General features: G+C 36.0%; 1 protein-coding gene across 2 annotated transcripts in view; it reads right to left on the minus strand.

Moving 5' to 3' along the window:
* Window positions 1-6,375: 6,375 nt before the first annotated feature.
* LOC107594163 (phosphatidylinositol 3,4,5-trisphosphate 3-phosphatase and dual-specificity protein phosphatase PTEN-like) overlaps window positions 6,376-18,729 on the minus strand; it is a 25,419-nt gene continuing 13,065 nt past the window's right edge. The window contains exons 3-10 of one of the 2 annotated variants that reach the window (XM_016284121.1): window positions 16,868-16,912; window positions 16,548-16,591; window positions 16,215-16,453; window positions 14,967-15,108; window positions 11,920-11,988; window positions 11,395-11,561; window positions 7,037-7,258; window positions 6,376-6,894 (exon numbers count right to left, since the gene is read on the minus strand). In XM_016284121.1, coding sequence (XP_016139607.1) covers window positions 6,718-6,894; window positions 7,037-7,258; window positions 11,395-11,561; window positions 11,920-11,988; window positions 14,967-15,108; window positions 16,215-16,453; window positions 16,548-16,591; window positions 16,868-16,912 — 1,105 coding nt within the window. In that variant the 3' untranslated portion in view covers window positions 6,376-6,717. The remainder of the gene's footprint in view (window positions 6,895-7,036; window positions 7,259-11,394; window positions 11,562-11,919; window positions 11,989-14,966; window positions 15,109-16,214; window positions 16,454-16,547; window positions 16,592-16,867; window positions 16,913-18,729) is intronic. The other variant, XM_016284122.1, reaches the window with a different exon arrangement.

The following is an 18,729-nucleotide window of genomic DNA, read 5'->3' on the forward strand; positions in this document are numbered from 1 at the left end:
TATTATTATTATGCTTAAAACAAGACAAACATTTTGCTATTGGGGTAAGACAAGTTCAACAAGATCAATTCTCAAAAAAACAAGTATATTATGCAAAATGCAAATATTTTATTTTAAAAAATAAATAAATAAAAAGCTTGTTTTTGGTGATGTTTAGATGTTTTACTGGTAAACAAAACTAAAATATTGATCAAGAAAAATGTATTTTTGTCCCAGTGAGAAATCGATGTTGAAAAGACATCAAAATTGACTTAAAAAAACAGGTCAAATATGCAAATCAAACTGACGTCAGAAACTTGACATGAACACCAATTTACAACATATTGGCCTACATATACATTAAACCAATTTCAGTGTGGGATTAACTTCCTATTTTCACCTAATTACCCTTGGAAGAAATTGCTGTCCAAATGGAATTTAAAATGGTTACAGCATCTTGATCAAGTCTTGACTAATATTTGATGTCAAATTGATATCAAGTTGCCCGCTGGGGTATTCAGAATGGGAGAGTTGTGTATTAAAAGAATAGTACATTGTTTTTGTGATTGTATTATTATTATTATTAAACCAAGACAAAAACAATTTGCTAATGGGGTAAGACAAATAAAGTTAGTATATGGTAATAATGTTATGTATATCTCAGAGTAGCAGCTTGAGTCACATGTCCCAGACAGGGTGAAAACCTCTCATTAGTGAATTTTTTTAAATGATCTATTTAACATAGCACTTAATCTCAGCCAAATAACAGAAAAATATGAACTGATGAAAACCTTGACCTTGAATAATAAAATCCTAAATTCAAATGATTTCTTCTTAAAAGCATTTGTCATGCCACATTCATTTCAAACAGCGGACATGGTGCTATCAAAGATCAGTGAAGATGACAAGCTCATCAGTCTGTACATTAAACTAATTTCTCTTTGAAATGAGAGAGATTCATGCACGCAGGTTATATAAGCAGCGCCGCTATGGCTTCTAGATCTGACAGTGAGGCCTTTATTTATAGATAACAGGGTAGTAGGGTAAATCAGAGGTCATTAACAGATCTTTAGTCAGGCTCCAGACACAAAGTGCAGTTTGGGGTTTCTTTTTAAAGCTAATAGAGATATATTTAAAATCAAGTTTATTTTCTGGGCACAAAGTTGTCTCCCATAAGGCAGTTTATTTACAGAAGGTTATAAATATTTCCTCATTCTGTTGAGAAAATTGAAATAGTCCCCAAGAGCAGTTTTAGAGAAGTTAAAGAAAGAGAAAGAGAAAACAGAACTACGTTCGTTTTCCTGATTTTTTTTCTCAGCTGACATGAAAAGCACCTTCAGCATGAGACTGAAGTCAGTCTCATGCTGAAAAAAAAGCATGAGTAAATCTTTTGGGCAGCTGGCAACAAAAACCATGTAGCCTACTCAAGTAAAACAGTCATCATACTGACGCATTTGGCCAGAAAAAGCAAGACTAGATTACCCTATAGTATTTTCATATGTGACCCTGGAGCACAAAACCAGTCAAGTCGCTGGGGTATATTTGTACATTGCATGGGTCAAAATTATTGATTTTTATTTTATGCCAAAAATAATTAGGATATTAAGTAAAGTTCATGTTCCATGAAGATATTTTGTAAATTTCCTACTGTAAATATAATAAAACTTAATTTTTGATTAGTAATATTCATTGCTAAGAACTTCATTTGGACAACTTTAAAGGCGATTTTCTCAATATTTTGAATTTGTTTGCACGCTCAGATTCCAGATTTTTAAATAATTGTATCTTGGCCTATCTTAACAAACCATACATCAATGGAAAGCTCATTTATTCCGCTTTCAGATCATGTATAAATCTCAATTTCAAAAAAATTGACCCTTATGACTGGTTTTGTGGTCCAGGGTCACATATGAGTGAGACAATCATTTCATTTCAGCAATGAGTATACAAGTATTCAAATACTGATGATTTGTGTTCATGAATATGCACATTACAACTTCAATTTAGGGCTCCTTGATGGAATGACACAAAACAAAGGACTTAAAAGCTTTAAAACTCAAACAATACACATAAGAATTTGAAGAATACATTGTAAGTTCAACCTAACCTTGATTTTTGCTTCTCGTAACCTTGAGAATGAGGGAGTCAAAATAATTTTTTGCGTTAATCAAGAAATACTGGGGGAAAAAAATATATTTAAATGCCATGCAACTACGAATTCAGATTCACAAATATCGAATGCTGTCAAAAACAACAAACTGACAAGATTGAGACTTTATTGGATGTATGTGGAGTTTATAACAGTAAGATAAAGGGCAGTTTACACATACAATTACAAACAAACATGTGATTTGTATGAGCAACATGATTACCTGTACAATATTTCATACATGGTTTGTGTATTCTCAGTGCATAGGCATTACACACAGAGCAACTGTTGCACAGCACGATAGTATCTGAACAGGCTGAAACGGAGTAAGGCGGTTTTCTTAAAATATACGGCATTTACATTACATGAACGTAAAAACCCTCTGGGGAGAAGAATTATTTCTAATGGAGCATGGCTGAAGTCCAAAGGGCCCCCTGCTGCAAGTCTAGCTGGACGATTTAGTGCACAGTACCACCCCATCTATCCGCTTGCATGACATAATGTCCTACGACAGTTTTTAAAGCAAAATATATTTTTTTTTTTATAACTATAAACGAGAGGCACTTTGTGGCAATCACAGGCATCATAACATATTGCACAAATCAGCTAAGAAAGTGTGATGTGAAACATATACACTGGCACCTTTGATGACATTTTGTTTTTCATTAAAGCTGAAAATAAATTTTTCATGCTGCCTGTGAGCTCCACACACCCGTGCCACGTACAAGATGTCTGAGGGTCTGCGTATAAAGGTACTGTGGCTAAATTGTCAAAATGTCAAGGGATGTGACTCATGTCGCAGAGACAATCTGAGGATTAAAAGAAAAGTTCACCTAAAAATGAACATTCATCATTTACTCAGCCTTGTGCGCTAAACAAATCTTATGGTGAAACCATTTTAACTCTAGCAAAACAACATGTAACACAATGAATGAAATTTGAAATTAAGCGTAAAGACTGAAATTGTATTTTCTTGCCAAATATTCTCAGATAATTTAAAATAATTTTTACAGAGTCGTTCCAAGCCTGTATGACAAACGTTCTTCTATTTCTGTTGTCCATGAATAGGGGAACCTAACTGACTATCATTGTGTGGACAAAAACAACTGAAACATTCTCCAAAATATCTTCTTTTCTGATCATACAGGTTTAGAAAGACACGAGGGTGAGTAAATGATGACAGAATATTTTATTTGAATTCTTTAAATTTAAGTTCATCATGTGACACTTCAGTAGAGTCAATACCTGCAGAGGGTCTTGTAAATGAATGTGAATGAACACTTTTTGTTTTTCTATTTTGGGTTTTCTTTTACAAAAAAAAAAATCAGTCAAAAACAGATTTGATTCTATTGGGATGCACAGAGACTATATTAATGTCTTTTCATTTCACCTCTATTCTACTACTATTGATTGCTGTAAAGCATTTCCAGAAAGAAAAAAAAAACTGACAAAATAAAAGAAAAATAAACACTGTGGACCGCTGACTGAAACCCTGCAAAGACCTGTAACAGTGCAAATGTCTAGTACAATATGTTGCTCTATTATAGTAGCTTTAAATAAGTCAGTGCTTGGGCAGAATGGTAGGCATCGAAGCAGTAGAAGAGTAAGCATTGTCAACTTCAAGTAAGGCAAAGAATACCTCCCGTGGGCCCCGCCTCCTCCTCTGAACACAAAAACAATAAAACAAAAACGATTAAGCTTAATTTTGGCAGGTTTTCAGTGATGTGATAAAATGTAAACAAAATGAGAATCCTTGATAGGCTTTTGCTTTTATTCCTGGATTGGTTAGTGTACAATCTCATAAAGGAAGGCCCAGTCTCCTCTTCATTTCAGGGAAACGTATTCTTTCTCTAAAGGAAGGCGGGATGTACGGTGTGTGCAGTGGGCTGGTGAGAAGAGTGAAGCCTGAACGTTAACAGTACGAGAAAGGCAGCTTACTCACTACCCTTAGTGAAGATTCTTGCCCAAGAGACTGAGAAAGTTTTTTTTTTCTTTTTTTCTTTTTTGGTCTGGTCACAGCCAGATGTTAAAAAAAAAGATTTGGCATGCTTAAAAGAAAATTATACATTTAAATATTCTCATATATAGGGCTTTAATATTTCTGAAGCAAGCACAAGACTGTGTAAAATCTGTGTAGCTGCACTATGCTCATTCCAAAGGGAACGAGGCCCGTTCAAGAATAAGAATAAGAAAAAAAAAAGAACTCTAGCTAGTGAGGGACATCAAATTGTTGGAAACTAATTGATTATGCACATCAAAGTGCGACTAACAGTTACGACACACCGCAGTGCGTTTGAATGCTTGCACCATGAGGTTCTTTGCTCCAAAATGACTGCACTATACATTGAGAGCTTACAGTTTAGCAAGCACCATTGCTGGATAAATGATCCAGATTTCATTAGATCATGCACGATAAGGCTACAAACATGTTATAGGGAGCCAAAGATCTGATGTCTGACACAGCCAGGAAGAAAGAAAAACAATGTAAATGCTGTTGAAATCTAATCAAAACTTGCATTCAAGGTTGATACATTCAGAAAAGGGCTTCTCCATGTTGACATGCATTACACGAGATGCTGTACACCATCAAACCCGATCTGACCTGTGATGGCTGTAGTGAACCACAGAGCCTTCAAGCTAGATTGATCCGTATCCCAGAACACACTGAAGAATTTTACGACTGATGCTACCTTGAGCTCAAACCATGACCTTTAAAGAAGTGAAACAGAAAACAAATCATCCTGTGAGAGCCGATTTAAACAAGTGCCAATTTTGAAAGGGAAACTTATGAATTATATAAATGAAGTGTCACTGAATGACTGTTTATATATTAAAGTCCCATCTGCAGAAGAAAGAGTGATGGAAATATCTTCTTCCCAAATACAATCAAATTGTAAATGACTTTAGAAACTTTTTTTTTTTTTAGAAAAACATTGTATACTATTTATTTGGAACATGGAAAATGATTCCAATAACATGCACACCTTCGATCAACATTATTGCAACACTGGTTTCCCTGTTGTGTTGTGTATATTTGCATTAAAAAAAAAAATAATAATACATGGTGGAGCTATATGTTGTGTTTTCTGCCAAGGTGTAATGTAGTTTAGTAGAATCATTACCACCTCCGTTCTAGTAGTGGTAATGATGAAAGCAGACTGAAAAATGGCTAGCTATGCACAACAGAGCCCGACTGACACGTGGCGGCCTTCCAGCAGCATGAGAAGCATTTCACAGTAGGTAGGACAGACTAGAGAAGGACAGACATGGGGCCATGAATGCTGATTAAAGCACTGGCCTAGGTTTCAACAGGTTGATGGAGCAGCGAATTACGATCTCTACTGAATTTCTCCCATAAACGATCTCCCATCCTGACTGGGTTTCCTTTCTTGTGTTACGGCATGAACATGTATTTACATAATAGCTACTGACGCTGTTTTCCACGGAACATCAGTCTTGATACTTCATGGAGCGGCGTGAATGAACAAAAGAAAAATTGGTCAGCATTTTTGTCCCTACAACTGGTGGCATATGTGTGACGCATGTCCTAATTCTGCTTGGGAAAAAAAGAAAGAAAAAAACGGGGTGGAAAAAAAAAAAAAGTACTTGCTTTCAGTTCATATTCAAGTTTTCTCCTTTATACAACTCTATTACATATGGTTTATTTTTTTCTTCCCATAAAAATATTTCAAACTTTAGTAATCTGTTCTTCATCATACTGTTCATTTTCAGGGTCCGAGTCTGTTGTGTCCGAATACCGGTAGTGGTCCGGTTCATTATCGCTAACATCCGGGGTTACAGATGTAGAAGTGCTGGCCTCTGAGTTGGATGGTTCTTGGAACATGGAAAATGATTCCAATAACATGCACACCTTCGATCAACATTATTGCAACACTGGTTTCCCTGTTGTGTTGTTTGTATATTTGCATTAAAAAAAGTAGTAATAATAATTATAATAATACATGGTGGAGCTATATGTTGTGTTTTCTGCCAAGGTGTAATGTAGTTTAGTAGAATCATTACCACCTCCGTTCTAGTAGTGGTAATGATGAAAGCAGACTGAAAAATGGCTAGCTATGCACAACAGAGCCCGACTGACACGTGGCGGCCTTCCAGCAGCATGAGAAGCATTTCACAGTAGGTAGGACAGACTAGAGAAGGACAGACATGGGGCCATGAATGCTGATTAAAGCACTGGCCTAGGTTTCAACAGGTTGATGGAGCAGCGAATTACGATCTCCACTGAATTTCTCCCATAAACGATCTCCCATCCTGACTGGGTTTCCTTTCTTGTGTTACGGCATGAACATGTATTTACATAATAGCTACTGACGCTGTTTTCCATGGAACATCAGTGTTGATACTTCATGGAGCGGGGTGAATGAACAAAAGAAAAATTGGTCAGCATTTTTGTCCCTACAACTGGTGGCATATGTGTGACGCATGTCCTAATTCTGCTTGGGAAAAAAAGAAAGAAAAAAACGGGGTGGAAAAAAAAAAAAGTACTTGCTTTCAGTTCATATTCAAGTTTTCTCCTTTATACAACTCTATTACATATGGTTTATTTTTTTTCTTCCCATAAAAATATTTCAAACTTTAGTAATCTGTTCTTCATCATACTGTTCATTTTCAGGGTCCGAGTCTGTTGTGTCCGAATACCGGTAGTGGTCCGGTTCATTATCGCTAACATCCGGGGTTAAAGATGTAGAAGTGCTGGCCTCTGAGTTGGATGGTTCCTCCACTGTTTTTGTGAAGTACAGCTTCACCTAATGGGGGGGGGGTGAGAGGGGGGAAGCACATTTTAGTCATTTGAACATTTGTAGCTTTGAACATCTGAATGAGCCTACCACCAGTTTAACACTTAATGAACAGCAATTGGAAGGCGGTGAGCAAAAGTGCTTAACACACCTTGAAGTTTGGAGAGAAGTATCTGTTGGCTTTATCCTTATTGGCTTTATCCAAGTTGTTCTTGGTTAAAGTCAGGATTAGATGATCCTTATCATTCTCTCCATGTTCTGTGGTGTGGTTCCCATCCAGTTCCTTCACTAAACCTCCATTTTCAACCTTCTCTGAGCTCTCCTCTGGTCCAGGGATGAAGAAGGTGTTCACCCAGAAGTGAAACATCTTATCCTGGTTAACAAAAACAAATAAATAAAAGCTAAGAATGAGGAGTGTAATATGAAAGAAAAACAAATCATACTATAAAATAAGGCTTCTAGGGATGCTCATTTTGGTTCATTTTCCCGACCGACAACCGCTGCTCGTTATCCAAACATTAACCGTTAACTGATAAGATTAGAATAATAAATTAGCATTAAATAAAAACACAATGGCAAGTGTGTGACCCATTAAAAATACAACATTTTTTTCAGGGGTTTACTTTAACGTGCACACAGCAGCATACAAAACAGAGTAACAACAGAACCTGGATTCACACATCGTCAAATTATCACGCACCTGCAGCACTTCTGAGAACAGAGAAAAACAGAATAAAATAACACAGGCTAAATAAAAAGATTAAATAAATAGGCCTACACTAAATATTTTTCACTTAAATAATTTAATTATGATGACAAAATGAAAACTCACTGAATCCTTCTATGCACCTTAAAGAACCAGCAGTCTTTTTTTTTCCATCAGACATAAAAGTAAACATCAGGCCTACATCAATGCACAATGCGTCTAGTTTTTATTTTTTTAAAGTAATATGTCGACGTGCTGTGCAGATAGTCTGGAGTAGAGCTCTGCAGTCTGTGTAAATGGAGCACATCATACAAGATCAGATATTTGTCAGAGAGCTCAGGATCTGTTGAGCAGCAAATTCTCCAGCATGGTCTGTCAGTCATCTCTCCTTACTCTCGACCCGTGATCAGTCAAACTTGTGTTGGATGCAGGTAGGGCTGGGCGATTTCCCCGATTTTATAGATTAATTCGAATTTATTGTTTTGCCATGATTTTATTTTTTAGAAATCGAGGAATCGCAATTTTGAATAGAAATATTACCAAATGCTAGAATTAGACACTTTGACAATATGCCGGTGACAACAGTAAAGAGAAATGAGCAATCCAACCGCATGTCGGCGCACGTGATTAACCGCTCGCGTCTGACGCGCTCTGCAATTCACAATAAATAATAATGTATTCATTCTAATAAATTTATATTGTAATGTACTCATTCTAATATATTTTAAAAAATCGTATTTACATTGCTGGTAGGTTATCATTGCACCATAAATATAGCGCTAAGCGCCATTCACACAGATTGTGCTTTTGTGTTGACAGATGCGTTGCAGGAAGTGGAATAGGTAAAACATGCAAGAAGATGGGAGTGAACTTATGTTAACTTGAGCGCCGTGTTTTTAGAATGGCGTTTCATGCATGAGACACTGCAAGAGACGCGAGCGCAACAATCAAACACATCCATGTTTACACAGAAAAAAACAATGGAAAAGCAGCGCAATCGAATAAAAAAACCTGGAAAGAACTACTACTGTATGTCTGATATTTCATGTTTGCATCATGGTGACAGGCTGAAAGCTGCTGTTGTTTTTTTAAGAACATTTATAGGTAATAAAAGTCTACTGGTGTTATACCTTCAGTCATTATGAATTTGAATTACCTTGACTTGAGATTTTCGAAAATAATTTTCCTCGTATTATTTCTGAACACATAATATGTACAAGACAAGTTTGTACAATATGTAGTTGTAGTTTTTGCATCTTTTCTGCAAAGATATTTAACAAGTGATTTGTTTAACATTTACATCATGTTGACAAATTCATGTGTGCTGCACTTGGAATAGAATTTTCTTTAACTAAAGGGTTAGTAAAGAAAAAGTAAATTGAATCATGTTGTAGTTACATTTTTAAGTTGACTAGTTAAAAATAGTAAAAAAAATATATATAAAAAAAGAGAATCGTTCAAACATTCTGGAAAAATCGAGATTTAAAAATTTTAATTTTGCCCTAGATGCAGTGTTGAAAAGTCTGCGTTTTTTTCCACGGAACTGGGCTACTTTTAACTGTTGCCCTGGGCTGATTTTTCTCCATGGGTTAACAAATATGTAAGATATAGTATACTTTTCTTTCACCATGCAGCAAAAAAAATAAAAAATAAAAAATTATATTATATTTTAAAAAATATTTTTAAAAACTGCTTTTAAACCAATCAGTCAAAATTTTTACTTTCGGTTAATGGATAAACTGTCAATATGAGCATCCCTAAAGGCTTCATTTACAACATAAGTTTTTATTTGTATATCACATTCACAATACACATTACTTCAAAGCAGCTATTCAGAAATTCATAATGTTAATGTTTATAATAGCCTTACAGTCCACACTGAGCAGTTTAGAGTTGAGAAATAGGACAGTTTACAACGATATAAACAATTACTCCGTTGAGATTTGCCTTGTAGTATCTGTTCTGGTGCCAGATTTAAAGACATAATTCTTAATCTCAGCTACAGCTTTTGGTTTACACCCAACCCTTTCATTGAAGTATTTAAGTCAATATATAATTGGAAAAATATATATATACATGAATATATAAAATGGTTATGTAACATTAAGCTCAATGTCCAGAAAAAAATAACTACATAATGATATACCATTACTGTGATATATAATTACTCATCCTATGATAAGATTTTTGTCATACCGCCCAACCCTGTTAGAAGCCATTCAAGCGCTGATGCCAGACTTACTCATTTGTTATGAATAACCTTATCTTTTGCTTCAATCAAGTTCAAAATAAAAGTTATTATAATAAATTGAGATTAAGTACCTCATTTGTATTCATTCATTCATTTTAATTTCACTCCACTTGTAGCATTTAGAGCACACCTTCAAAAGAATTTATATTTTTATAAACCATAATATGCACCATTATATTCCATATACTAAAACAACATTTGGGTTGAATTTCAAGCATAAGCACTATATTGTGATCTATACAGATAACATGATATAAATTCATATTGTGATAAGATTTAGGACATACCACCCAACTCTTACCACAAAATTTCATGCCTAAAAAAAAAAACTGCATGAAGTACTGTAGTAAAAACTGATCTTAATCCTCACTCTTAACTTACATTAGAACATTACATTTACTAGGGCTGTGCATCACCAGCAAAGTCACGATATGTATCAAGATACAGGACTGCACTGAATTTCACCTCAGCAGAATTTAGTAAAACTGCTGTTTATTAAACATTGCATACTATAGTGCCATTTCTAACTATTGGAAGAGCAGGCAGTTGACCTCTGCATTATGAAGGGCCTCCATAACTGTACCACAGTACAATATAGGTAATAGCATATGTTTCATGTTTACATTGGGCACTCCCCATCAGGTACAATATAAATATTAAAATCATCTTAACATTGCTGGTAGGTTATCATTGCACAAATTAACACTCTCTACGTTTAAAAAATTTAAATTAGAAGAGTTCTAAACTAATGCGCTGTCTTCTGTATCAAACACACGCTCAGTCACACACACGGATCACATTGCGGCCGAACTCAAACAAACTTTTTAGCGCTGCCCCGCAATTTTATCAACTAAATAGCTTAATTGCTCAAGAGCTACATTATCTTTCTCAACAAGGAGCTGGTAACATCATTGTTTCTAAAGGAATTAATGCCACAGCTTCACTGTTAATAGAGAAACGTGGCAAAACGGTGGCAATTCATACATTACACAGCCCCTCTCTCTCTCGCTCTCATAAATGAACAGTTGATGAATTACACTTTTCTGATAATAGAATGTTGAAGTGGAGATCGCTAAACTGCAAGCCAAGCGGTGTCTTCAGAAAGCAAGCGCGTTTATCCACAGTGGAGAGAGAGCGCGTGCACATGGTTGCCAGGTTGACAAAGATAAGTAGCACACTTAGCTGATATTTCCGTTTTGCGCAAGTGTGAAGCTCTGTGTCGGGGATTACGTCTCTTTATATCAGGCAACCCAGTTGTTTTCCTCTGTCAGATTAATCCTTGTAGCCTATATATTATGCTCTATTCTTTATTTTTTAGAAACCTCACAATTTTCTACTAAATTTTAAACGGTGTTCTTGTATTCAAATTAAGCGCGGTCCACTGCTGCACACGTGCCACAATATCGATACAGGGCCAGTTGTATCGATACTCATATCGTCAAATCTCTGTAACGATACATCGTCGTATCGATCACAGCACTAACATTTACTACTAGATGCAGCAATAATGATCTGTGAAAGCACTATGGGCTGTTTGGAAACTGACACGTACCTTTTTCATCATCTTGTTCTGCTTGTGGAAGAACTCCACCTTGATGTCTCCACACACAGGCAGTGGCTGTGGAAAATCAAAGTACATGTACTTCTCCTCTCGCCTTGTGTGCGCTGGGTTAGACGTGTGGATTTTCACCTTCAGCTGGTACACCACAAACTGAGGATCTGCAAAATAAAACAATGTGTAATTGCTCTACCAGCTTTGTGCAACAGAAACAAAATGTGAGCTTATGCATATCTGTTAACATAAAACAGAAGAAAAGCAGAGGAAAACAACAGGCTAGAAATAGAAGAAATATTGATACAGAAAAGACAATAACAGTGAAACGCTAAGGGCCCTATTCTGAGAACAGCTGACCCTGGACCACACTTCCCATCTCCCTCAAATGAGGCTTTACAAATGACCACCCAAAAGTGGCGTTAGGGGCATTTACTTGTACATGGCAAACACATTTAACAGAGCAACACTGGCTAGGCTAACAGAACTGAAAATGAGAAACATTTTAGAAAAAGCTGATGTTACCCCAATGCCAATTGGTTTTTCTGAACCCATGTGGAATCTGCTCACTCTTGCTTTTTACAGCAGAATCCCCTTGGAGAAAAAGAAGGAGATTAAAGACTGTCCAGTGGCCTGGCCAGAGCAAGAGCAAGAGAGGGCACTATGAGGGGAAGAAACGTTAAAACAGAGCTAAAACACAACACATACTCATGCAACACACAGCTTTTACAGAGCTAGACTGGGCTGGACTAAAATATTAATGGCCATTTAAGACTCTATGGAGGAAACCATAAGTGCAACACCACCGGGAAGCCCTTTAGTTGTGAGGTACACTCTAAAAATCACACATAAAACACGTTACAGACATACAAGTACAAAAACAAAATATAATGGGGGATAAAAGTTCAGATTTCACACAGCAGGTTGTCTAAAGCATTATGAACAATCCAGTCCAGGAGCCGTGTAGAGCAGGCTTGGTCAGTGTCACCAAGAATGTGTTCAGAATAGGGCCCGGAGGAGGTACAGTCAGAGACAGAGAGACATGGATGTTAGGGATGCACCGAAATGAAAATTCTTGGCCGGAAAAAAAATGAAACACTGGGCCGAAAGCAGTTTTTCGAGTTTTTTTCCCCCATGTATTTTGCCCATTTTTTTCCACCACTGCATAAATTAAACAGCCAAAATGTGCTTTTTACTATTTGTCTTGCTTTTCACAGAAAAAAAATCAATTACAAAACAATAATTAAAAAATATTTAACACTGAATATTTTTTTACATTCTAGCAGACACTATACCAACAAAGCACAATTTAACTTAAAATTAATAAGTTAGTAAAATAATATTTTTTGTCCATCAGACCCTCTTCTTGAAAAAGGCGTGTAATTTTTTTAATGAATGCAGCCTTGCTGAGCACAAGAAACTTTTTAAAACATTAGAAAATATTACAGATCCCAATTTGAACACAATCTGTGAATGTTATAATACATGTATTATTAGAGCTGTTGTAATTATTATTTTCATTATTATAGTCTTACTTTTTATTTTATTTTACAGAACAACAGTAAAATTACAATACTAACATTTATGAATGTTGATGGAGTTCTTGCTTTTTCTCAACTTTTATTTTAGCGGAAACACGCAGGAAGACCTCAGTGCTTCTTTTTGTGCATGAGTCTCAATACGAATATGTTGCACGCATTGCATTGCCACATGCCTTGTAAAAATTCATAAATGTGACTGAGCAACTGACGAGTAACACTGGTTCAGCGCAGATTTTCCTCACGCTTTGAACTTTGAATCCTGGTTAACAAGCAGATCCGCCGCGAGTTCGTGCAGCGCTGTCAGAATACATGCAATTCGAGCGTGAAAACATAACTTTCTGCAGTTTATTTACTAATTGTTTAAGGCCATTTCACAATTTCAATCATCATACAGTAACCAGCAACAATCTCCCCTTCCTCTTCTCATCGAAGACATGCGCTGCAGTACTAATGATTTTTGCATCTTTCTCAGACAGTTTTAAATGCTTCCACACTGCTGTGCTGACATGTTTGTTGCACTATAAAGAGTGTGCGCCTCTCACTCTGCTCTGGTTGCTATTTGATCGCGTCATGTCATTGTTCGGTACAATTTATTTGGTCTTTTCGCTTATTTGGTTGCCAAACATTCGGTGCATCCCTAATGGATGCTACAGCGCCACTGGACAAACTCGCACTCCAGGTAAAGACTCTTTACACATTCCTGCCACTTTTCTTTAAAGATGTCAAAGTTATGTGGCTAAAGCACATATAATACTCCTGGTAGTACATTAGGTCTATCTGGATAAAGGTTAAATGTCTAGGTGCATAGCAAAAGGCAGAGGTTTGAATTTGAAGGGAAGAATTTACAGCAATTTAAGCAAATAGGAAAGCCACGAGCAGCCGTGAACACTGCCTATTAAAGCAGCGTCTTTGCACAGTTATTATGAAGAAGTGTGAGGGGGGGGGGGGCCTTGTTTTCCAGTTACAGAGACTCGGTGTACACCTGGTATTAATGTCTGATCTGACCTCAAGTGGATGGCACTGTAATAAACGTATACATGGAGGGCAAAATCTTTTTCAATGAAACCACAATGAATGGTAAGGCCATTTTACACAGGATGTTAAATTAAAATAAATTAAAGTTTATTTTCTTTACATGTTACAAAATATGTTTCAAATATATCCATAAAAGGATCCGTACCGTAAAACCGGTATAATTTCGAAGAATACCGTGATATAAATTTGTGGTCATACCGCCCAGAGACTCGGTGTACACCTGGTATTAATGTCTGATCTGACCTCAAGTGGATGGCACTGTAATAAACGTATACATGGAGGGCAAAATCTTTTTCAATGAAACCACAATGAATGGTAAGGCCATTTTACACAGGATGTTAAATTAAAATAAATTAAAGTTTATTTTCTTTACATGTTACAAAATATGTTTCAAATATATCCATAAAAGGATCCGTACCGTAAAACCGGTATAATTTCGAAGAATACCGTGATATAAATTTGTGGTCATACCGCCCAGCACTACCTTAATGCCTAATTGTCCACATTTAGCAGTTTAGAGCTGGGAAACAGAATAGAGATTGATTGAATTGGGTGTACGTGCACTGCTTGCGTGCCGCCAACAAACTGCCTGTGATTTACCATGTGCATCTCATCGAAACAGACCCAGTTCCTTTTGTGACTGGCACATCCTATGTGAAACTGCCAGCAGTTAGAAATGCATGTGCTCACGTCGCATTTGTATGGTAAACACTAATGCTTTCAAGGGCCTCCAACTCACCTATCCACCATGCACCAAGTTAAAACGAGAGTCTTAAACTTTGCCGGTTACATGTCATTTTAAAAGAAAATAATCACAAAAGTTTGAAAAGTCCATACTTGTCACAGAAGACACATGCGAGATGCAAGTAATACCAGGTGTAAACACCAGTATGTCTCACCTGAGCACTTAAGATCAAATAGCCCATAACGGATGACAATACAAAGTATAAACAACACTGCTAGAAAGGAAAAGAAAAAAAAAGGGAGCTCACTTACTGCAAGTCCCTCCACTGAACATAGGCACTGTCTCAAACACCATCTTGTGAAAGAGCAAGGCCACAGGTTTGTACTCCAGCTTATTCTTCAGAAGGTAGCTATAGTAGTACACATATCGCCTCTGACTGGGAATAGTCACTCCCTGTGATACAGCAAACCTGTAGTGTTAATGCAAACATCTCCTCCGTGGCCTCAACACAACACAACACATTTGCATCATACTTCCGTAAAAGGGTGCAGCAGTTGGGTTCCAGAAGTAAAAATCCCACCCATTTTCTCCAAAGGGGAATTGATTTTTAACAATTATTTACAAACCTTTAAAGACTTATAAACCTTTAAAAGTAATCTACAAGGTTGTAAATATATGGTATATGCTTTTGTTGATACCATCAGCCCACATTATTCAAGATAAATTATGTAATAATTTGACAATACCTGGTAAAAAAAACAAAAAACAAACAAACATACTACATGACACTGCAAAGAAATCTCAACCAATCAGAGAATCGAAACAAGCAAACCATGCCCAAGGGCTACACAGCACCCACCCACACATAAACCAATACATAATAGAGTCAGTCTCCCTAAGATCTCAAACTGATTAAATATTTTTATATACAAATATTTTGCAATAAAAGTAAAATATTGTTTCTATAAATCAACATCTTCAAAATCAATCATTTGATATTTCTCCATTGCTTTTAATTTGATATTTCTCCATTGCTTCTAATTTCATTAGGTCATTTGCAATGCTTCATAGGATTGTAGATCTTTCCCTTAATAAAGTACACAGTCTTGTACCTTTGCCTTTTTGTTTGATATTCAAATACTTTTTTGCTTCAAATCTAAGTTTGTAAGGTTGTGATTCACCTCATAGCTGGTTGGTTTAATTAATGGCATACAACTTTTTTTAATGCCATTTTTTGATCCTCTACAAGAAAAATACTTCCAGAACAAAGGTCACTAAAAAAAGTGGATGGGCACTGTTGCACTCCACAGAAGAATACTCAGGGGGGAAATTATGTAGGTCAGTAGATTTTTTTTTAGGTTCAAAACATTTCACTGTAACATTATTATTATGATAGTAATAACACATATACATAATTATACATCAGCATGGGCATTGCTTTCATTGACATGAAAATGTATCAAAACATTTATCCTTTAATTTACATTTGTATAGAAAAACTTAATTCACAACTTGAGTTTTTTGGGAAAGGAAAAAAAGCAAAAAAATATATACGTCACCTTCTTGTCTCTGGTTCTAACTTCACCATAGAAGTCCAGAGCCTCTTGTGCTTTTTTGAATTTGCCTCGGTGTAACAAGTATGCACATATCATGACACCCGTACGTCCCTTTCCAGCTTTGCAGTGAATGGCAGCCACATGATTGTCATTTTCACTGAGCCACTTATCCAAATCTTCACAGAAAGGTTTAATAAGTTCTAACTGAGGAGGATTGTGATCCTCAAACGGATACTGTGCAACTGCAAGAGAAAAATAAAGAGTTCATTGAGACCTTCATTACCAAATTTCAAAACCATCTGTAAATGGCAGATTTATGCAATCCAAGTATCTTACCTCTGCAGTTAAATTTGGCAGTATCATAATGTCTTTCCGCACATCTAAACAATACAAAGAAACAGATAAGTACAGAAGTTCAACGTAACATTCCTGCTTAAGAACTTTGCATCAATGCCAAAACCAACAGAACATTCACAGCTAAATAACAGACCTATGTGCAATGACAATGCCTTCCATTCACAATGATCAAGCAGCTTGTTTTCTTTAATGTTCAATTGAACATGATTGCAGCTTTTCTGCTTTTAACAGCAAACTGGAGGAAATGTTCTAGCAGTAATAGCATTTGACAGAACTGAAGTTATTTGAAACACACTTACAGATTATATATCTTGTAATGATTTTTATGCTTCAAATCCAAGAATCTGCAGAAAGAGCACAACAATTACTTTCCCAGACAATCACGGTTGATTTTGGTTAAAGGAAGAGTTCACACAAAAATTAAAATCCAAAGACTTTTGTTCATTTTCAAAACAAAGATATAAATCAAGAAACCAGAGAGATTTCTGTCACTCCATTGAAAATCCATTCCACCAAATTTTTGATGCTTCAAGAGGTTCATTAAGACGTTTTAACATTATGCACCAGAATCGATAAATTCAATCCAAGTTTATATTCACATAGAAACATTGATCAACGCACATACATAAATCATATTGGTTACAGTAATCAACCGTACCCGCTTCACATGCGAGACCAACCCTTACTGTTCTTGCAGAAGATGAAATGTGCTTGCCTGACACGTGAGAACAAACCTCATTGCTTCTTCCATTTACCATATTTGATGTGCTTTATCCATCTGCATTGATCAATGTTTATATATGAATAAAAATCTAAATTAAATATTTTATTGCAAAATTAAAACCGTCATATTATAAAGTGATCACGTCTAAATTTTTATTAAATCACTTGATTCATATAGATATTTTACAATAACATTCTGAAATTTTTGACATGCCAAAGTTTTGGTGGAATGGCAGGACAATAATCTCATCAGTCTCAAACTCCCACAGACCCAATAACAAGATCACAATCATGACAACACACCCCGTTAGCATCAAATAACGCCTAATTAAAAGCAAACTTATTAGAAAAACGAACACTTGAACATACATCAGCATGATAAGAACTAGGGGTGGGCGATCTTCCCAAAATATCATATCACAATCTTGTCACACAAAATCACGATCTGAATTGCGATCTTCCCTATTTTGAGATATATAATGTTTATATATGAATAAAAATCTAAATTAAATATTTTATTGCAAAATTAAAACCGTCATATTATAAAGTGATCACGTCTAAATTTTTATTAAACCACTTGATTCATATAGATATTTTACAATAACATTCTGAAATTTTTGACATGCCAAAGTTTTGGTGGAATGGCAGGACAATAATCTCTCATCAGTCTCAAACTCCCACAGACCCAATAACAAGATCACAATCATGACAACACACCCCGTTAGCATCAAATAACGCCTAATTAAAAGCAAACTTATTAGAAAAACGAACACTTGAACATACATCAGCATGATAAGAACTAGGGGTGGGCGATCTTCCCAAAATATCATATCACAATCTTGTCACACAAAATCACGATCTGAATTGCGATCTTCCCTATTTTGAGATATACTATTGAGAATATCCAGAGTGGAACAAGCCTATGACTTACCTATTTGAACTAGGGATATAAATTTTCAATGCAATTTTGCAATGTTTTCAACTGACATTATGGCATTAAAAATAAAATGATCCCAAACGTAACTGTGGCGTGTGTGGCTGTGCTGCAGTCAGTGAACCGCTTCCATCGGCGCTGCTGCAGCAAAACACACTGTTGCTCACATGAAACATTATCATGTGAGTATTATGACCAGTACTTAATTTGATCCTGCTGGATCCTGATCCGGAAAATGTCAGATTTAGAATTTTTGCGTTCCGGTAGGCCTATTTGTTTTTAAAAATCTAGCATTTACAGTGCATTATATCATGACAGTGCGTGCTTGCGTGTACGAGGACGGAGCGAGCATGGGTTTGGCTAGATTTATTTGGAGGTTATTACTCACGTCTCATTCGGCACAAATCCAAATGTTTCAAAATTCACAATGTATTTGAATGTTAAACTATTATTTATAATGTAAACTAGGCTTGTACTTTACACGCATTCGCATATAGAAGGAAA

The sequence above is a fragment of the Sinocyclocheilus grahami genome, unplaced genomic scaffold (genome assembly GCF_001515645.1).
Source record: "Sinocyclocheilus grahami isolate Dianchi unplaced genomic scaffold, SAMN03320097.WGS_v1.1 scaffold180.1, whole genome shotgun sequence".
Taxonomy (NCBI): domain Eukaryota; kingdom Metazoa; phylum Chordata; class Actinopteri; order Cypriniformes; family Cyprinidae; genus Sinocyclocheilus; species Sinocyclocheilus grahami.